The 20960-nt window shown below is 45.1% G+C and overlaps 1 protein-coding gene across 2 annotated transcripts in view; it reads right to left on the reverse strand.

Moving 5' to 3' along the window:
- The window catches only part of USP35 (ubiquitin specific peptidase 35), a 51418-nt gene that overhangs the window by 1625 nt on the left and 28833 nt on the right, over positions 1-20960 (reverse strand). For both annotated transcript variants that reach the window (XR_003517246.2, XM_027577818.2), the window contains exons 8-10: positions 3080-3173; positions 2220-2326; positions 388-1639 (exon numbers count right to left, since the gene is read on the reverse strand). Coding sequence is in view for 1 of the 2 variants with exons in the window: in XM_027577818.2 (XP_027433619.2) it covers positions 388-1639; positions 2220-2326; positions 3080-3173 (1453 nt within the window). In the remaining variant the exon portion in view is untranslated. The remainder of the gene's footprint in view (positions 1-387; positions 1640-2219; positions 2327-3079; positions 3174-20960) is intronic.

Genomic DNA, 20960 nt, shown 5'->3' on the forward strand with positions numbered 1-20960 from the left:
GGGGTACTACTCTGGTGGTTCGTGGCCTCTGCTGTTCCTGCTGCCACCAGCCCGGACTGTAAAGAGGGGAGTCGAAGGCACGTGAGAGGATACGGGCAGCGTGGTCCCCAGGTGCCCCTGGAAGTGTCGACTTTCCACCACACAACCCCATGGTGCTCCTTCGCACACTGAGGACAAGCGTTGGTGATTCCTGAACGCCTGCGCCTCTGAAGTAAGCGGTTCTGGCTGGCCCACCAGTATCTTTCCAGCATGAAGGGGTCAGTGACAGGGCAGCAGGGAAAGGAGGAGACGAGCAGAACCCCCTCTAAGCGGGTGGCTGTGCAGGGAAGCCCTCCACCCAGGAGATCAGCTCAGAGGCCCCCGGGGGGGGGGGAGGGGGCCGCTCACCTGCAGGTAAAGGATGTTGTCTTTGGAAATGGCTTCCATCAGATCTTTGTGGAGGGTGGGCTCCGTCCGGCCTCTGGGAGAGCCCGGCTCGGCCTCGGAAGCCTCCCCGGGCCGCTGCCGGTAGAAGAGCACGTAGGCCGTGTCCTTGGGGAAGAAGGAGGTGATGTTGCTGACAGACTCGAAGGAGGAGAAGGACACCCGAGTGTCGTTGAACAGGTACCACTGGTTCTCGGGCTCGGGCCTGTCGGCAGCAGCCACACACGGGGCCGGGCGGGCGGCGCCCTCGCGGGCGTAGCAGTAGTAGTGGCCGCTCTCCGAGGACAGCCCGGAGTGCACGACGACGCTGCAGAGGTCGTAGGCCTGGCCCCGGCCCCCCGCCAACGGCAGGCGCAGCAGCAAGGGCACGGAGACGTCGTCCAGGATCTTGCGGCGGCGCATGGTGCGCAGGTCGAAGGAGAAGCGCAGCAGGGTGAGGATGAGGTAGCGCGGCCCCTGGCTCAGCTCCACCGCCTTCTCGGCGTCCTGCAGCGAGGCACAGGGCTCGCAGTGGTAGCGGTTCTCGGCCGTCAGCCTCTCGGGGGACAGGAAGTAGTTGACCAGGTCCAGCACCGAGCGGGAGCCCTCCCCGGCGGGGGCGGCGCCACCCCAGTGGGTCCCCGGCCCCGGGCTGTCCTCTTCCTTCTCCGCTGGCTCGGCGGTCTCCTTCTCCTTCTCCGTCTTTTCTTCCTCCCCCTCCTCTTTCTCTCTGCCCCCCTCCCCCTCCCCCTCCCCCTCTCGGGGCCCTTCCTCCTCCCGTGCTTCCTCCTCCCTCTCCACCTCCTCCTCCCCACTGCTCTGCCCGCCAGCTCCCTGGGGGCCCAGGCCTTCAATGTCCAGGACGGAGGGGGGCGCGGCCCCAGTGACACAGTGTTTCCTCTGCCTCCGAGGACCCACCCTGCTTGGAACCTGGGCCCGGGAGGGTGGGGGGGGGTCCCGGCCCCCGATGTCCTCTGCGGGGAGCATCACTGAGCCCAGGCGGCGGCGGCGACAGTGCTCAGTGGGGGGGAAAGCAAGAGAGAGGTCCGTGAAGGCCTCCTCCCTGGAGGAGACATTGAGGCAGCGGAGACAGCGTATCCGAGTCACGATCTTGCCTCCGAACATCTTCTCCACGGAGGTGGGACTCGGGCCGGGGGGCTCCTCGGGAGGCGAGGGCAAGCTGGACTGCTTGAGTTTTTGGCAGATCCTCGTCCCGGTTTTCTCCTCTTCGTGTAGCCTGGAGCCGAGAGCACGGGGACGTCAGTCACTCACACACACTCACTCTCACACACACTCACGCACACACACTCTCACTCACACACGCACACACACACACACACATATTCTCGGCGCTCGGGCCTGGTCTGCGCCATCTCCCTTATCTAAGACCCACCCGTTTAGACGTGTGCGCGGGTCCGCACGGAGTCTACACACACACACGTGCCAATGACACCCACGCACATGCACTCACAAGCCAAGCACACGTGCCACACACTTCCCTCCGGATAGGCACACAACCCCGCCCCGGGGAGATGTGCCGCCTCCACATGAGCATGCCCCCAGCGCTGTGCCGAACACGCACACACGCACGCTCGGCCAGCAGAGCACGTGCGTTCGCTCGCACCGACCCCTCCCCAGTCACGGCTCCGATCGGCAGCTCCCAAACGTCCCTCACACGCAGCCCTGCCCACCCCTCGCGGCAACCATCTCCACGCCTTCCGCCAAGTGCAGTGCGGCAGCCAGGGAGCTGGGCTATTCCTCGGGCACCCTCCTCCGGCTCCGAAGCCCCCACGCGGAGCCAGGTCTGGCCCCCTTACCGATCCAGCAGATACTTCAGGTACTCTGAGCAGTCCTGCTGGGTGCCGGGGCTGAACCAGGGTGTCCAGGATGCAGAGAGGAAGTTCTCTGGAGAGATGGCAGGCCGCTAGGACCAAGGCAGGTGAAAGGCAGGGTCAGGAGCAGGAGGCCACTCACTAACCAGCTCTGCCACGTGCTAGGCCTAAGGGTACCTGGGGATTCTCTTGTCCCAAACTTCCTGGCCTCCTCTCTAAAGTCCTCCCCATTCCTCACTGTCCCTGACCCATCCTCTCCCACCAAGTGCATGCAGCCCATGAGCATGGCCTTAGGTTCGTGGAGATGAACCAATCCTCTAGGAATTTGCTCTTCCCCAACACACCTATTTCTTCCCAGACCCTTATTCATTGCCATTCCTTCTGCCTAAAACACCTTTCCTCCATCAAAAGCTTACAGAGTTCAAGACCCAGATGCACGGACATCTGTTCCGTGATGTATTCCCAGCGGTCCCTTCCCCCACCATAATCAGCTTTTCCCTCCCTTGCATGCACACAACACTGCATTTCCCTCCGTTCAAGCATTACAACTGTTATTTGTAGGTCCACCCTCCCCACCAGACTATGAGCTCCACAAGAGCAAGAACTGTGGCTTCCTCCTTTTCATGGCCCCCGCAGGGCCTTGCATAATGCTTAGCCAAGGGTTTTAGGTTCCATGAGGGCAGAGACAATGAGCAAAACAAATACAGCCCTCAGGGACTAAACGACCATGAACCCAAACCAGCCTCAACAGCTTACACCAGGAAGTAGGGCCTTGTAGCCAGATGCAGGGAAGGGTGTCAGCCCAGGGCCTCCCTCCATCATGCCCAACTCCCCCCTGCACTCACCTGGCTGTGCTCCAGGAAGGCGAAGAGCCACTGCAGCTTGGTCATCAGGGGCTGGGAGTTGTTCTCAGTCAATCTGAGCACACAGTGTCTGAAGCTTCAAAATAAAGCAAAAGCATCCAGGGTAAGCCGAGGGCATCCAAGGAGCCTCTACTCACCCGCAGCACTGGGAACGAGGGCATCCAGCCTCAAGGCAGAGCGGACGCTTAAAGCTCAGGCCTAGGCCAAGGAAGAAGCACAGGTGAACAACCCAGCCTGGACAACGAAGTGAGCCCTGCAGCTCCTTCCAGTTCAGAGAGCCCATGACCCTGAGACTGAAAGATTCCAACGTGCTGAGATCTTACGTCCTCAGAGCGGTGAGGCTGGAACTCTCTGGCATGTGCCAGTCTGCGCTAGTATCATCCCCACCCACTGCAGCTGTTCGCACCCACCCAGCGCAGCAGGCCTTGCTTCAACCTGACCCCTCTAAGTTTGCTCTCACAGCCCCTTCTCAGGGCCCCCGCGCCACAGCCCTAAGCCCACCTGAGTGGTTCCCCTGTCTTCGAATGAGGGAGGCGGGGGTCAACGTGAGAAGTGTGCAGCACAAAGAGGACACCGGGGCGGGGGGGGGGGGGGAGGCACAAGGAGGGGGGGAGAACAGACAGGCTCCCAACAATGGAGTCTGATCCTGCTGGAGAGGGGAAGGAGCCCCTGCTGACACCCACGTTGCCTTGGAACCAGCCAATACCCAGGCCTCATCTTAGCCCCTGTTCTCACAAGCAGCTCTAGGCAGCCAGGCCAGGCATCTTTCCAACCTGAGCCCAGTGTGCAGAACAGCGTTACCAAAGTGTGCCCCCCCCCCAGCCCCAGCCATCCATCACAAAGATGAAGTTCAGAAGCTGAGGGAGCGGTTAGGAACATGTACAGCAATTTGATGTCACTACAACCATATAAGCACATGATCATTCTTCTGGTAAGTGATCTGACTGTATTTTATAAAAATTAACAGTCTGCAGCAGACTGTAAACTGGAAAAACTAGGCCTTCACCAGGTCTGAGAAGCACACACGTTAGGAAGTGCTAGAGATTTAGCTCCCCATACTAGACCTGAAGCTCAGAGAGGAGAAACCTACTTGAGGTCATACCATAAGCCAGGGCAAAGCTTACCTGCTCTGTTACTTTTTAAAAAAGATGTCTAAGTGTGGTGTGGGTCAAAGATGAGTCAAATGGATCCACAGAATATAACAGAGAGCCCAGAAATAGACCCCCACAAATAGTCAACTGACCTTTGACAAAAGAGCAAAGGCAAAACAAGGGAGCAAAAAACAGTCTTGTCAACAAATGCTGCTGGAACGTTTGGACATCCACATGAAAAATACACACACGCACACACCTAGACACATACCTCACACTCATCCCAAAATATGAACTCAAGATGGATCACAGACCTAGATAGAAAATGCAAAACTATAAAATTCTCAGAAGGTCACATAGGAGAAAACCTCTTTGACCTTTAGTATGGTGATGCCTTTTTAGATGCAACACCAAAGACATGATCTGCGAAAATAATTCATAAGCTGGATTTCCTTAAAGTCTTCTGCTCTGTGAAAGAAAACATCCAGAGAATTAAAAGACAAGCCAGGGGCTTGGAGAAAATATTTGCAAAAGACCCATCCGATAAAGGACTATTGTCCAAAACATACAAAGAATTCTTAAAACTCAATAATAATTATTGAAAACTAACAACCAATTTAAAAATGGGCCAAATACAGAGAGAGGGAGGGTCCAAGTTGGTGGCATAGTGAGATCGGAACTCCACAGACACACCCAATCCACAGCTACCTATGGATCCGTTCCCTCTGAAAAAGATCTGAAAACTAGAGGAACTGCTTTCCACAACAATGGACAGAAGGACCACCCTGAGATGCCTAAGAGGGGTAGAGACAGGGTCTTGCAAAAAAACCCACCCCGGGGACAAAGACACACAACAGGGAGGGGCATCCCCAGACAGGTGCTTCTGCCGGGGGCATCTGGCACCCCAGAGCCTGGGATCTGCACTGGAGAGAGAGGAGCCTCCAGAACACGTGACTGGCAAAACCAGGGGTCCTGAAATGCTCTAATAAACTGAGCTTCCCCACTTCCCCCTGCTCCCCCCCAACACCCAGGGCTTGACCTGAGCTCCAGTAAAAAAAAAAAAAAAAAAAAAACAGTTTGCAAAGTGCCTACACTATGTCAGATGGATTTATTTGCTGATCTGGAGACACCAGCTGGAGGAGCAGGGGCAGCTGAGAAGCTCCCTGGTGACGGGGGCCCCAGGGGTAGCTACCACTGTTGGGCCGCACGCAGACCGCCAGCACGAGCAGGCAAAGTGGCCCGGGCACCCACCCTCCACCCACCTTGCTGGGACGGACAAGAGCAAGTGCGGTCACGGCACCTGCTGAGTTGGACAGTGCCGGCGGTGGCAGCGTTCCCTGGCTGGGACCCACGCACAGCAGTCACAGAGTTCTCGCCTTCCAGAGCTAGAATCTGCTAGTGCAGGTGGCTGCCACGGGCCCGGCCCCCAGAGCTGGCACATGGGTGCAGACGGGGTGCTCTCCCACCACGCTGCCGAAGCCCAAGGGCACAGGCGGTCACGCCGTTTTCCTGCAGTCTTTCCAAAGCCAGCAAACAAGCCCACCCCCTCCACTCTGGCTGCCTTGCTCAAGCAAATGGGTCCACACGGTCCACACAGGGGATGCCCCTTGGTCACCCGGCCCTGGTGGCCCAAGAGGGCTACTGTTAGCAAGTTCCGCAGAAAGCTCACACACAGAAAGACAGTTCCTGGCAGGCCACCACGCCCCGGGCACTGCACGGACAAGACACTGAAACACACCTCGATTCTGCCTGTGAAAAGGCCAAATACTTAACCCAAAGCATCAGCCTGAGGGACAGGCTTCAGGTTTCCCATCTATCTAGAGGCTGAGAAAGCACTCCTGGGAAACAGGAGCAAGGAGACGGATCTTGGCGCACACACTTCGCCTCACTCCAGCTTGAGGAAACTTCCAGAAAGGGGCTTGTCTCGCGCCCTGATTTTTTTAAAACTGTTGTCCAGGGCATACTTCCAGATCTGGCCCAGAGGCCAGCAGGGGTTACTATTGCAGCAACATGGGACCAAACATACTCACATACTTCACAAGCTACTGCCTGAGAGTCTAGCTTCCCATCACCTGAAACTAGGTGCTAAATGAGGATCCTTGGATCGCCGACAGGTCTTGGCACGCATTCATATAGGGTCGTAGCAGTAGGGACATATGCAGAATAAATCAGGTGATTGAGAAAATCACAAAAGTTCAAGAGATAACCAAGAACAAGGGCAAGGGTGACCAAGAATCACCACCTACATACAAAAGGCCACACCTTCAAGACAGAGAGGTGGTTGTTCTGCCTAACACATAGAAACACACAGAGTCAAGCAAGGTGAGGAGAGAACTGTGCTCCAAACAAAAGAACAAAACTAAGGGAGTCTGCTTCTCCCTCTGCCCCTCCCCCATGCTCGTGCTCGCTCACGCGCTCTCTCTCAAATAACTCTTTAAAAAATAAAAAAAGAACAAGACAAAACCTCAGAAAAAGACCTTAAGGATACAGAGATAGGTAATCTACCTGATAAAGAATTCAAATGAATGTGCATAAAGATGTTCACTGAACTTGGGGAAGGGGTGGGGGTGGGGACTAGATGAACACAGTGAGAACTTCAACAACAACAAAACAGCATGGTAAGAAAGTACCAAAAGGAAGTCACAGAGGTGAAGAACACAACAACTCAAATGAAAAATAGACTAGAGTGGCTCAACAGCAAAATGGATGAGGTAAAAGAGAAACCAGCAAGTAGGAAGACAAAGCAGTGGAACTCACCCAGACCAAACAGCAAAAAGGAAACAATTTCAGAAGAATGAAGATACTCAAGACACCTTGGAAACAACATCAAGTGGAATAACATTCATGTTAGAGGGGTCCCAGTAGAAGAAAGAAAGGGCCGGGAAACATATCTGCAAAAACAGAGGCTGAAGACTTCCCTAACCTGGGAAAGGAAACAGACATACAAGTGTAGAAGGCCCAGAGAGTTTCAAGTAAGATGAACCCAAAGACAGCCACAGCAAGAAACATTATCATTAAAATGTCAAAAATTAAAGCATCTTAAAAGCAAGAGAAAAACAAATTCTTACATACAAAAAATTTTTTAAAAATAAAAATAAAACCCTTAAGGCTACTAGCAGCTTTCTCAGCAGATATCTGACAAGCCAGATGAGAGTGGCGTGACATATTCAAAGTGCTGAAAGGAGAACCTTCCAACCGAGAATACTCTACATCCTGCAAGGTTATCATTCAAATTTGAAGGAGAGATAAAGAGTTTTAAAGACAAGCAAAAGCTAAGGGAATTCATCACTACTAAATGGGCCTTATTAGGAAAAATATTAAACAGACTTCTTTAAGCTGAAATGTCACTAATAACAACAACAAAAAAAAGCACAAAAGTAAAAATCTCACTGGAAGAGCTAAATACATAGTAAAGACAATGAATTAATCAGTTATAAAGGTACTAAGAAGGTTAAAAGGTAAAACTCACAAAATTAAAACTGTAATAATTAACTGATATATACATTTTTAAAAAAGATGTAAAAAGTGATATAAGAAACATGAAACTAGGGAGTCATCTGGGTGGCTCAGTAGGTTAAGCACCCAACTCTTGGTCTCGGCTTGGGTTATGATCTCAGGGTTGTGAGATCGAGCCCCGTGTCAAGCCCTGCATTGGGCTCTGCACTCAGCAAGGAGTCTGCTGGAGATTCTCTCCCTCCCCCAAGCCCCTGTTGCACGCACATGTGTTCCTGCTCTCTCAAAAAAAAAAAAAAAAAAAAAAAAAAAAACATGAAACTAGGGAGGGGAGTAAAAATGTACTTTTCAAATGTGTTCAACCATTAGTTGCTACCAAATTAAAATGTTATTAGATAAATAGGATGATGTCTGTGAATATCACAGTAACCACAAACCAAAACTTACAGTAAATACACAAAGAAAATGAGAAAGGAATCTAACATACTATTTTGAAACATCATAAAACCACAAAGAGAGAAAAAGAACAGAACTACACACACAGGCAGAAAACAATTAACAAAATGGCAATATATACATACCTCTCAATAATCACTTTAAATGTAAATGGACTAAATTTTTCAATCAAAAGTGTGGCTGAATGGATAAAAAACAATACCGATCCATATATTGCCTACAAGAGACTCACTTCAGAAGTAAGAACATACAGACTGAAAAAATAAAAATAAAAAAGATACTCCATGCAAATGTAAATGAAAAGAAAGCTGGTGAAACTGCACTCACATCAAACAAAATGGAATTTACAACAAATACTATAAGAAAAAACAAAGAGGGGCACCACATAATGATAGAAGGGCTGATCCAGTAAGAAGATATAATATTTATAAATACATATGCACCTAAAATAGGAGTGCCAGAATATATAAAGCAAATATTAACACACTTAAAGAGAGAAAACGAGAACAATACAACATTAAGGGATTTTAAACCTCACTTACATCAATGGATCAATCATCCAGACAGAAAATCAATAAGGGAACATCAGCCTTCAACAACACATTAGACCAGGTGAACTTAACAGATAAATACAGAACATTCCATCCAAACCCAGGAGAATATACATTCTTCTCAAATGCACATGGCACATTCTGCAGGATCTATCACACATTAGGCCACAAAAGAAGTCTCAATAAATTCAAGAAGACTGAAAACATATAAAGTATCTTCTCTGACCACAATGGTACAAAACCAGAAATCATTTACAAGAAAGAAAATGGGAAAACCACAAATATGTGGAGATTAAACAATGTGTTAAAACCAAACAACTACTGGGTCATAGAAGAGATCAAAGAAGAAATTTTAAAAATACCTAGAGATAAATTAAAACAGAAATACATGCGCACGCGCGCACACACACACACACACACACACACACAACAAACAGAAATACAACACACCAGAATCTACGGGATGCAGCAAAATAAGTTCTAAGAGGGAAGCTCAGAGCAATATGGGCCTACCTCAAGAAACAAATCTCAAACCATTTAACTTTACACCTAAAGGAATAGAAAAAGAACAAAGCTCACAGTTAAAAAAAAAAAAAGGAAATAATAAAGATCAGAGCATAAATAAATGAAATAGAAACTTAAAGCACAATAGAGGGGCGCCTGGGTGGCTAGTCGTTAAAGCGTCTGCCTTTGGCTCAGGTCATGGTCCCAGGGTCCTGGGATCAAGTCCCGCCTCGGGCTCCCTGCTCAGCAGGAAGCCTGCTTCTCCCTCTCCCTCTCCCCCTGCTTGTGTTCCCTCTCTCGCTGTGTCTCTCTCTGTCAAATGAATAAATAAAATCTTAAAAAAAACACACACACAATAGAAATGATCAATGAAACTGAGAGCTGGTTCTTTGAAAATAAAATTGACAAACCTTTAGGTACACTACCAAAGAAAAGAGTGAGGGCTCAAATAAAATCAAAAATGAAAAAAAGTTCCAGTTGATGCCACAGAAATACAAAAGCTCATAGGATACTAGCATAAACTATGAAGACAATAAATGGGGCACCCTAGAAGAAACGGATAAATTCCTAGAAATTTACATTATTCCCAGATGGAATCATGAACAGAAAATTTAAGTAGACTGATGTCTAGTAAGGAGATTGAATCGGTAATTTAAAAAGTCCCCACAAACTGAGGTCCAAGACCAGACACTTAACTGGTGAATTCCACCAAAAATTCAAAAGAATATGAATACTGAATATCTAGCCTTCTCAAATTCTTCCAAAAAACTAAAGAGAAGGGAAACCTTCCAAACTCATTTTATGAAGCCAACATTACCCAGCTACCAAAACCAGGGAAGGATACCACCACACACAAAAAGAAACTTACAAGCCAATATCCCTGATGAATATTGATTAAAAAATTCTCAATAAAATATTAGCAAACTGAATTCAACAATACATTGAAAGGATCATATACCACAGCCAAGTGGGGTTTATTCCAGGGATTCAAGGATGGCTCAATACCCACAAATTAACATGATACATCATCACACTGACAAATGTAATGTAAATTTCATCTGATAATCTCAATATTGAAAAAGATTTTTGACAAGATTCAATATCCACTTATGAACAAAATGTGTACATAGGGAATGCACCTCAACATAAAAAAGGCCAAATATGACAAATCCACAGCTAACACCATACTCAACAGTGAAAAGCTTAAAGCTTTTCCTCTAAGATAAGGAACAAGGCAAAGATACTCAATATCCCCACTTTTAGTCAACATAGTACTGGAAGTCCTAGGTACAGCAATTAGGCAGGAAAAAGAAATAAAAGGCATACAATACACACAATATATATACACACACAACCACATTTATACACACACACACCAACACATATGTGTGTTCCATATACATACACACACGATGGAACACTACTCAATCATTAAAATAAAATAAATTAAAAAATAGGGCGCCTGGGTGGCTCAGTCAGTTAAGCATCCGACTCTTCATTTCGGCTCAGGTCATGATTTCAAGGTCTTGAGATCAAGCCCCACGTCAGGCTCCAGGCTCTGCGGGGAGTCTGCTTGAGATGATTTCCCTTTCCCTCAGCCACCCCCTTCAAATAAGTAAATAAATCTTTTTAATAAATAAATAAATAAATAAAAATCATGCCCTTTCTTACACGGATGGACCTCAAGGGTATTAAGCTAAGTGAAATAACATAAGACAGAAAGGACAAATACACCACGATTTCACTTATGTGTGGAATCTAAAAAACAAAACCAAGATTCACAGACACAGAGACAGACTGGTGGTGGCCAGAGGGGAGGAGTGTTGGTAGGGGTGAAATGGGTGAAGGGAATTAAGGAGCACAAGCTTCCAGTTAAAAATAAGTCATGAGCATGGGGAATATAGTCAATAATATTGTATTAATGCTGTAAAGTGACAGATGATAACTAGACTTCTCGTGGTGATCATTTCCCGATGTAATATACATGTATACAAATGTCAGATCACTGTGTTGTACGTCTGAAACTAACATAATATTGTATGTCGATCACAACTCAATTTTAAAAAGGGCCAAATATCTTAACAGACACCTCACCAAAGATACAGAGATGCCAAATAAGCACATGAAAAGATGTTCCACATCATAGGTCATCAGAAAAATGCAAATTAAAACAAGATGGGTTCTGGTCCAAGATGGCAATGTAGGAAGACCCTGGGCTCACATTCTCCGGACTCACCAAATCTACACCTATTTATAGAGCCATTCCTCCTGAAGAACTAAGGGCTGACTGAACAACTTTTTGCACAACAGAGACCAACCAGAGAACAACATGAAAGACAGAGACAGAAACCAAGGTTCAGAACCCCCACCACCAACTCTTCGAACTGCAGTAGGGAGGAATAGTCCTGAGGGAGCATTAGCAGATCTGTCTACCCTGAGGCACAGAAAAAAAAACTCATTTTAAAAAGCAACTACAATATAAAGGAACCAGCCCGAGAACCCTGCCAAACAGCAGGGGTGCTGCTGGAACTTTCTCCAGATAAAGAGGCTGGTAAGCACCACAGTTTATGGCCCCACCACCCTGATAGCACAGACAAGAGCAGGACCCAGGTACCATGGCTGGCCCGCCTCTTCAGTGATGCCCCGGGCCCCTCGCCCACTCCAGGCTGAGCCGTCCCACCAGGGCAGCCCCACCACAGCACAAACCCAGACGCCCCTGGTCAGCCTGTTACAGCTGCAGCCATCTCACCAAGGTGACACAGTCACAAAGGACACTGGAACACACCAGGCCTGCACCACTTGGACTCCAGATGGCTTGCTAGGGCACTTCCAGCTCAGAGCACTCCAGGACCTCCTAGCTCACACTTGCTTTGGCGCCAGCCACCCCACCAGGGCACCCCCTACATGGAGTGTCCCAGGACACCCTAGCCCACACCCTGCCTCAGCTCCAGCTGCCCCACCAGGGCACCCCAACTTGCCGAGCACCCCGGACACCACAGCTTGCAACCACTTCAGCCTCAGTGGTCCTGCCACGGCACCCTCTGTGCAGAGCACTCTGGGATGCCCTGGCCCACACCCTGGCTCAGCTCTAGCCACCCCAAGCTACCCCCTGCACTGAGCACCCTGGGACCACCCCGGCTTGCACCTGCTTCAGTTACAGCTACCCTGCCGGCGTCTGAAGTGAGTCTCTTATAGGCAGCATCTAGATGGTTTGTTTTTGTTTTAGAGAGAGGGAGAGGGAGAGAATCTTAAGGAGGCTCCACGCCCAGTGCAGAACCCAGTGCAGGGCTTGATCTCACAACACTGAGATCATGACCAGAGCTGAAATCAAGAGTCCGAGGCTTGACCGCCTGGGCCTCCCAGATACCCCTGGGTTTTGTTTGTCCATTTTATTGCACCACCCTATGTCTTCTGATTGCAGTATTTAGACCAGGTACATTTAAAGTAATTATTTATAGGTACACACTTACTGACATTTTTTAAATTGTTTCTATTGTTTTTATCGTTCTTCTCCGTTCCTCTCTTCTCCTGTACACTCCCTCCTTGTGACTGATGACGACCTTCCCTAATGTTAAGCTTGGCTTTCTATTTTTTGTGTATTACAGGTTTTGGGTTTGTGGTAACCATCAGGTTCATATATAACATCCTAAGTATACAGCAGTCTATATTAAGCTGATGGTCACTTAAGTTCAAACACATTCTAAAAGAACTTTTTACTCCTGCCACGTTTTATGTATATGTTGACATATGCTACATTTTTTTACACATAATTTTCTTACTTCTAATTATAGCCTTCCCGCCACTCCCCCTGCCATTTTAAAGAAATCTTCTTAATGTTTCTTGTAAGGCCGCTTTAGTGGTGATGAACTCCTTTAACTTTGTTTGTCTGAGAAACTCTCTCTCTCCTTCAGTTCTAAATGATAACCTTGCCAGGTAGAGTAGTCTTTATTGTAGGTTTTTTCCTTTCACTGCTTTGAAAGGACATCGTGCCACTCCCTTGTGGCCTGCAAAGAAAGTGCCCTGGCAGGACAGATGAAGTCCAACTGCATGCACGCCAGAAGGTCTGGGGTGTCAGTGCAGGGAGAGTCCTGGTGGTGCTGACTGAAGCCAAGGCCAGTGCAGGCTGGGGTGTCCCAGGGTGATCCATGCAAATGGAAGCAAGCAAGCAAACAAACAAAAGGTGGGATAACAATACTCAGATAAACTTTAAGACAGAAACTGTGACATGAGAAAAAGAAAGGCATTACATAATGATAAAGGGATCAATCCAACAAGAGGGTATAACAATTGAAAGTATCTATGCAGCCAACACGGGAGCAGCTGAACAACATGCTATTAACAACCAATGGGTCAGTGAAGAAATCAAAGGGGAAATAAAAAAAAAAATACATGGAGACAAATGAAAACACAACAGTCCAAAGTCTTTAGGATGCAGCAAAAGCAGTTTCTAAAATGGAAGTTTATACTGATATAGGCCTACCTCAAGAAACAAGAAAACCTCAAACCAACAAACTAACCTTACACTTTAAGGAACTAGAAAAAGAACAAAGCCCAAGGTTAGTAAATGGAAAGAAATAATAAAAATCACAGCAGAGATAAATGAAATAGAGACTAAAAAATATATATCGGGGCGCCTGGGAGGCTCAGCTGGTTAAGCAACTGCCTTCGGCTCAGGTCATGATCCCAGGGTCCTGGGATCGAGCCCCGCATTGGGCTCCCTGCTCAGCGGGAAGCCTGCTTCTCCCTCTCCCACTCCCCCTGCTTGTGTTCCCTCTCTCGCTGTCTCACTCTCTCTGTCAAATAAATAAATAAAATCTTTTAAAAAAAAATAAAAATAAAATAAATAAAAAATATATATCAATGAAATCAAGAGCTGTTTCTTTAAAAAGATTTTTTAAAAATTGATAAATCTTTACCCAGACTCATCAAGGAAAAAAGAGAGGACCCAACTAAATAAAATCAGAAACGAAAGAGAACAACTGACACCACAGAAATACAAAGGATTATAAAAGACTACTACAAAAAATTATATGTCAACAAACCAGACAACCTAGAAGAAATGGATAAATTCCAAGAATCATACCATCTTCCAAAACTGAATCAAGAAGAAAAAGAACATGTGAACAGACCAATTACTAATAACAAAATTGAATCAGTAATCAAATAACTACCAAAAAAAGTCCAAGACCAGACAGATTCACAAGTGAATACTACCAAACATTTAAAGAAGAGATAAAATGCCTATTTCTCCTCAAACTATTCCAAAAAATACAAGAGGAAGGAAAGCTTCCAAATACATTCTATGACAAAACAACAAAGAAAGAAAAAACATATTCTGTGATGCCAGCATTACTGATACCAAAACCAGTCAAAGACACTACAAAAAACGAAAACCCCAGGCCAATATATCTGATGAGCACAGATGCAAAAATCCTCAACCAAATATGAGCAAACCAATTTAACCATGCATTACAAGGATCATTCACCACAACAAAGTGGGATTTATTCCAGGGTGCACAAATGACACAATATTCACAAATCAAAGTGATACATATTAACAACACAAAAGATAAAAATCTTATGATCATCTCAATAGATGGAGAAAAAGCATTTGTGGATATTTAACATCTGTTCATGGTAAAAAAAAAAAAAAACCTCTCCCTGTGTTAGAACATATTTCAGCATAATAAAAAATAAACGAAAAACACACAGCTAACATCATACTCAATGAGGAAAAACAGAGCCCCTCCTATAAGATCAGGAACAAGACAAGGATGTCCACTCTCACCACTATTATTCAACATGGAACTGAAGTCCTAGCCACAACAATCAGATAAGAAATAAAAAGCATCCAAATCGGTCAGAAGTTAAACTGTCATTATTTGCAGGTACCATACTATACATAGAAAATCCTAAAGATGCCATCTTTTCAAAATAACTATCAGAATAAACTACTCCAGGTGGCTGGGTGGCTCAGTCAGTTAAGCATCTGCCTTGGGCTCAGGTCATGATCCGGGGTCCTGGGATCAAGTCCCACATCAGGCTCCTTGCTCAGCGGGGAGCCTGCTTCTCCCTCTACCTGCTGCTCTCCCTGCTTGTGCTCTCTCTCTCCCTCTCCCCATCTCTCTGTGTCAAATAAAGAATCTTTAAAAAAAAAAAAAATAAACTCAGTGAAGTTGCAAATACAAAATTAATACACAGAAATCCATTGCATTTGTATATGCTAATAACAAAGTAGCAGAAAGACAAATTAAGCAAATAATTCTATTTATAACTGCACCAAAAGAATAAAATACCTAGGAATAAACTTAACCAAGAAGGTAAAAGTCCTGTACTCTGAAAACAATAAAACAATCAAAGAAAGAAATTGAAGACGACACAAATGGAAAGATATTCCTTGCTCATGGATTCAAAAAATTAATATTGTTAACATGTCCATACTGCCCAAAGCAATCTACAGACTCAATGAAATCCCTATCAAAATGCCAAGAGCATGTGTCACAGAACTAGAACAAACAATCCTAAAATTTGTAGAGAACCACAAAAGATCCTGAGTAAGCAAAGCTATCCTGAGAAAGAACAAAGCTGGAGGGATGCATGGGTGGCTCCGTGGGTTAAGTGTCTGCCTTCAGCTCCAGTCATGATCCCAGGGTCTTGGGATTGAGGCCCACGTCGGGGGTCCCTGCTCAGCAGGGAGTCTGCTTCTCCCGCTAACCCTCCCCCTACTTGTGCTCAGGTACTCTCTCTCAAAAATAAATAAAATCTTCAAAAAAAAAAAAAATCTGGCGACATCACAATCCCAGATTTCAAGATATACTACATAGCTGTAGTAATCTAACCAGAATGACAGTGGCACAAAAATAGACACATAGATCAATGAAACAGAATAGAGAGGCCAAAAATAACCCCACAATTATATGGTCAATTCATCTATGACAAAGGAAGCAAGAATATACAATGGGGAAAAGAGTCTTTTCACCAAGAAGTGCTGGAAAAACTGGACAGCTACATACAAAAGAATGAAACCAGACCAATTTCTTACACCATACATAAAAATAAACTCAAAATGGATTGAAGACCTAAATGTGAGACATGAAATGATAAAACTCCTAGAAGAAAATATAAGCAAGTAATTTCTCTGACATCAGCCTTAGTAACATATTTTTAGATATGTCTCCTCAGTCAAGGGGGAACAAAAGCATAAAAAAACCTTTGGGAGCACACCAAAATGAAAAACTTTTGCACAGCAAAGGAAACCATCAACAAAACAAAAAGACAACCTACTGAATAGGAGAAGATATTTTCAAATGTTATAGCCTATAAAGGATTAATATAGGATTAAGAAAAGGATTAATATTTATTATATAAATATATAAAAACCTGTACAACTCAACACCAAAAAATAATCCAATTTAAAAATGAGCAGATGACCTAAATAGACATTTTTTCCAAAGAAGACACAGATGGCCAACAGACACATAGAAGATGTTGAATGAGATGCACTCATCATCGGGGAAATGCAAATCAAAACCACAATGAGATACCACCTCACACCTGTCAGGATGGTAGAATCAAAGAGACAAGAAATAAGCACTGGCAAGGATGTGGAGAAAAAGGAACCCTGGTGTACTGTTGGTGGGAATGCAAGCTGGTGCAGCCACTGTGGAAGACAGTATGGAAGTTCCTCAAAAAATAAATCCAGTAATTCCATACAATCCAGTAATTCCTCTATTGGGTATTTACCCAAAGAAAACAAAAATAACTAACTTGAAAAGATATACGCACCCCTATGTTTATTGCAGCATTATTTACAATAGCCAAGATATGGAAGCAACCAGAGTATCCATCCACAGATGCACGAAGAAGATGTGGTATATACACACATGGAATATTACTCAGCCATAAAGAAGAACGAGATCTTGACATTTACAACATGGATGAACCTAGAGGGTATTATGCTAAGTGAAACAAGATAGAGAAAGATAAATACCATATGATTTCTCTTACATGTGGAATCTAGAAAACAAATGAACAAACAAAAGGAGAAAGACTCATAAACACAAAGAACAAGCTAATGGTTGCTAAGGGGGGGTGTGAGGGGATGAGAAAAATGGGTAAAAGGGCCATGGTAGATACAGGCTTCCAGTTATGGAATAAATAAGTCACAGGGATAAAAGGGAATATAACCAATGTATTGTAATAGTGTTACACAATGACAGATGGAAGCTACACTTGTGAGCATACCATAATGCAGACTTGTCAAATCAGTATTTTGTACATCATATGTTAACTATATTTCAATAATAAATAAGTACATAGAACAGTCAAACTCAGAGAGGCAGAGAACCGAACAGTAGTTGAGGGGCAGGAGAGAGAAGAAAGTAGTCAAAGGGCATAGAGTTTTAGTTATGCTAGATGAATCCTAGAGATCTACTATAAAACAAGATACTACTACACACCTATCAGAAGAGTTAAAATCCAGAACACAGAAAACACCAAATATTGAAAGGATGTGGAACAACAGGAACTCTCATTCATTGCTGGTGGGAATGCAAAAATGGTACAGCCACTACGGAAGACACCTTGGCAGGTTTTTTTTCCTTTTTCTATTTTTTTGGTTTTTGGTTTTCTTTTGTTTTGTTTTGTTTTTTTGTTTTTTAGCAATTTCTTATGAAACTAAACATACTATTACCATCTGATCCAGCCATCATGCTTCTTATTGTTTACCCAAAGGAGTTGAACCATCACATCCACACAAAAATCTCTACATGGATGTTTACAGCAACCATATCCTTAATGGCCAAAACCTGGAAGCAACCAGTATGTCTTTCAGTACATAAATGGATGCTCTGTGGTACATCCAGACGATGGAATGCTATTAGGCACTAAAAAGAACTGAGCTACCAAGCCATGAAAAGAGATGGAGGAACCTTAAATGCATACTGCTAAGAGAAAGAAACCAATCTGAAAAGTACAAACCAATGTGAAACTGTGTGATTCCAACTATATGACACTCTGGAAAAGGCAAGAGTATGGAGACCGTGAAAAGATGAGTGATCGCCAGGAACAGGAGGGGGGACAAAGAGGCAGAACACAGTGGATTTTCAGGGCAGTGAAAATATTCTGTACGATACCATAGCGATACCTTAGACATCTGTCCAAACCAACACAATGTAAACGCCAAGAGTGAACATAAACTATGGACTTTGGAGGATTATGATGGGTCAAGGGCAGGTTCATCCTTGGTTTAAAAAAAAAAAAAGTACTATTCTGGTGAGTGATGTTGATAATGGGAGAGGCAATGTAACTGTGAGGACAGAAAGTGTATGGTAAATCTTGATACCTTCCCTCTCAGTTTTGTCATAAACCTAAAATTGCTCTTTAAAAAAAAAGTCTTAAAATGGGAGGGAAGAGGGATTCTGGGAAGATGGCACAGTAGTATCAGGAAACAGTCTCCCCACCTAGACAACAACTGCACTGGCAGAATCTAATGTTGATGATTTGAACACTCTGGAGTCCTTTGAAAGCTTGCAACTTGGCGGGAAGACTTCCACTGTACGTTGCTGTCAATTTCACCTCCTAGCACAGTGGCCATTACCCAACCCCACCCCACAGCCAAATGGCAGGCAGGCAGCTGTGTACATGTTCCTAAAACAGCTTACACATAGCCTGCAGGACCAGGGTGGGTAAAAAGTACTCTATCTCCCAAATACTGGGGATCTACGCTCTGAGTGCTGCTTCTGATCACGGAGGTGCAAAGAGGCAGGCATTGCGTGCGCGCGCACACACCCACACCCACACCCACACCCAGTATTATTGCAAGCCCCTCCACCTCAAGCTGAGGTGACCGCCAAGAGATTTAAAGGACCAGCACTCCTTTGCCCTCCTCTCCTTTTTTTTTTTTTTAAAGATTTTATTTATTTGACAGAGAGAGACAGAGCGAGAGAGGGAACACAAGCGGGGGGAGCAGAAGAGGGAGAAGCAGGCTTCCCGTGGAGCAGGGAGCCCAACGTGGGGCTCGATCCCAGGACCCTAGGATCATGACGTGAGCTGAAGGCAAACACTTAACAACTGAGCCACCCAGGTGCCCCTCTCCTCTCCTTTTTAACCTTTCACATTTCAGAAGCCAGATATTAAAGACTAGAACATTCAGAAACTGCATATACAGGGAAAATCAGAAAGTGACTGCACATGCCCAAGGAAAGGCTCAGAAAAGAAAATGAAGGCATTTCGTTGACACCTCAGGCTGATCTTCAACACAGAGACAGCCTAAAACAATTAACAAAAAACAAATAAACCCACGGCAAACGATGGGAAAGGGGGAGAATCTGATTTCCAGAGTTTTATTAAAATCAAATGTCCAGAGTTCAACAAAGAATGAGAAGACATGCAAAGAAACAGGAAAGTGTGGCCCATTCAGAGGAAAAAAAAATAATCCAACAAAATCTGTCCCCGAGAAAGACTTAACGGCCAATGAATCAAAGACTTTGAAATATCAGTCCTAAAGATGATTAAAGAACTAAAGGACAGGGTGCCTGGGTGGCTCAGTCAGTGAAGCGTCTGACTCCAGATTTCAGTTCAGGTCATTATCTCGGCAGTCATGAAGCTGAGCCCCTAAGCATGGAGCCTGCTTAGGATTCTCTCTCTCCTTCTCCCTCTGCCCCTCCCTTCCCTTCTAAAAAAAAAAAGAAAGATGACTAAAGAATTAAAGGAAGGTGTGAAGAAAGTCAAGGAGACAATGTAAATGAAATGAAAATGCCAACGAAGGGACAGAAAACCCAAACAGAAACCAAAAAGAAATTCTGGGTCTGAAAAGAATAGTAACTGAAATGAAAAATTCACTAGAGGGATTCAAAGGCAGATTTGAGCAGGCAGAAGAGACACTGAACTTGAAGACAGAACAATGGAAATCATCACAGCTGTGGAACAGAAAGAATAAAGACAGACAAAACGTGAACAGAACCTAGGAGACCTGTAAGCCACTATCAAAAGGATGAACGTACACATTGTGGGAGTCCCAGAAAAGGAAAAGGGGAAAAAAGGGGCAGAGGGAATATTAACAAATAATCACTGAAAATTACCCAAACTGGATTAAGATAATAAATGAGCCAAGAAACTCAACGAACCCCAAGTAAGATGAATTCAAAGAGACCCACTGAGACACACTATAATCAAAGAGACAAAAGGGGAGGAAAAAAAAAAAAAACAAGACCAAAGAAATCAATAGACAAAGACCAAATCTTCAAAGCAGCTAGACAAATGAATCGCTGCATACAAGGGATCATTAATACTAATTATGCAAATAGTTATTTGCAGATTTCTCATCAGAAACTTTGGAGGCCAGAAGACAGTGGACAAATACAGTCAAAGTGCTCAAAGAAAAAAAACTGTTAACCAAGAATCCAAAACATGGCAAAACTGCCCTTCAAAAGTGAAGGAGAAATCGAGACATTCCCAGATAAACAACAACTGAGAGACCGTGATGCTAGCCCTAGAGGCACCCCAGGTGATTAATACATTTAAAAAGATTACTGATTTAGGGGCACCTGGGTGGCTCAGTCCGTTAAGCATCTGCCTTTGGCTCAGGTCATGATCCCAGAGTCCTGGGATTGAGCCCCAAGTCTGGCTCCCTGCTCAGTGGAGAGTTTGCATCTCCCTCTCCCTCTGCCCCTCCCCCCTGCTCAAGCTCCCTCTCACTTGCTCTCATTCACTCTAACAAATAAATAAAATCTTAAAAAAAAAAAAAGAATTACTGATTTGTTTTTTGGGCATACAGAGTATAAAGAAGTAATTTTGCAACATCAACAA

This window comes from Zalophus californianus, chromosome 11 (genome assembly GCF_009762305.2).
Source record: "Zalophus californianus isolate mZalCal1 chromosome 11, mZalCal1.pri.v2, whole genome shotgun sequence".
Lineage (NCBI taxonomy): Eukaryota > Metazoa > Chordata > Mammalia > Carnivora > Otariidae > Zalophus > Zalophus californianus.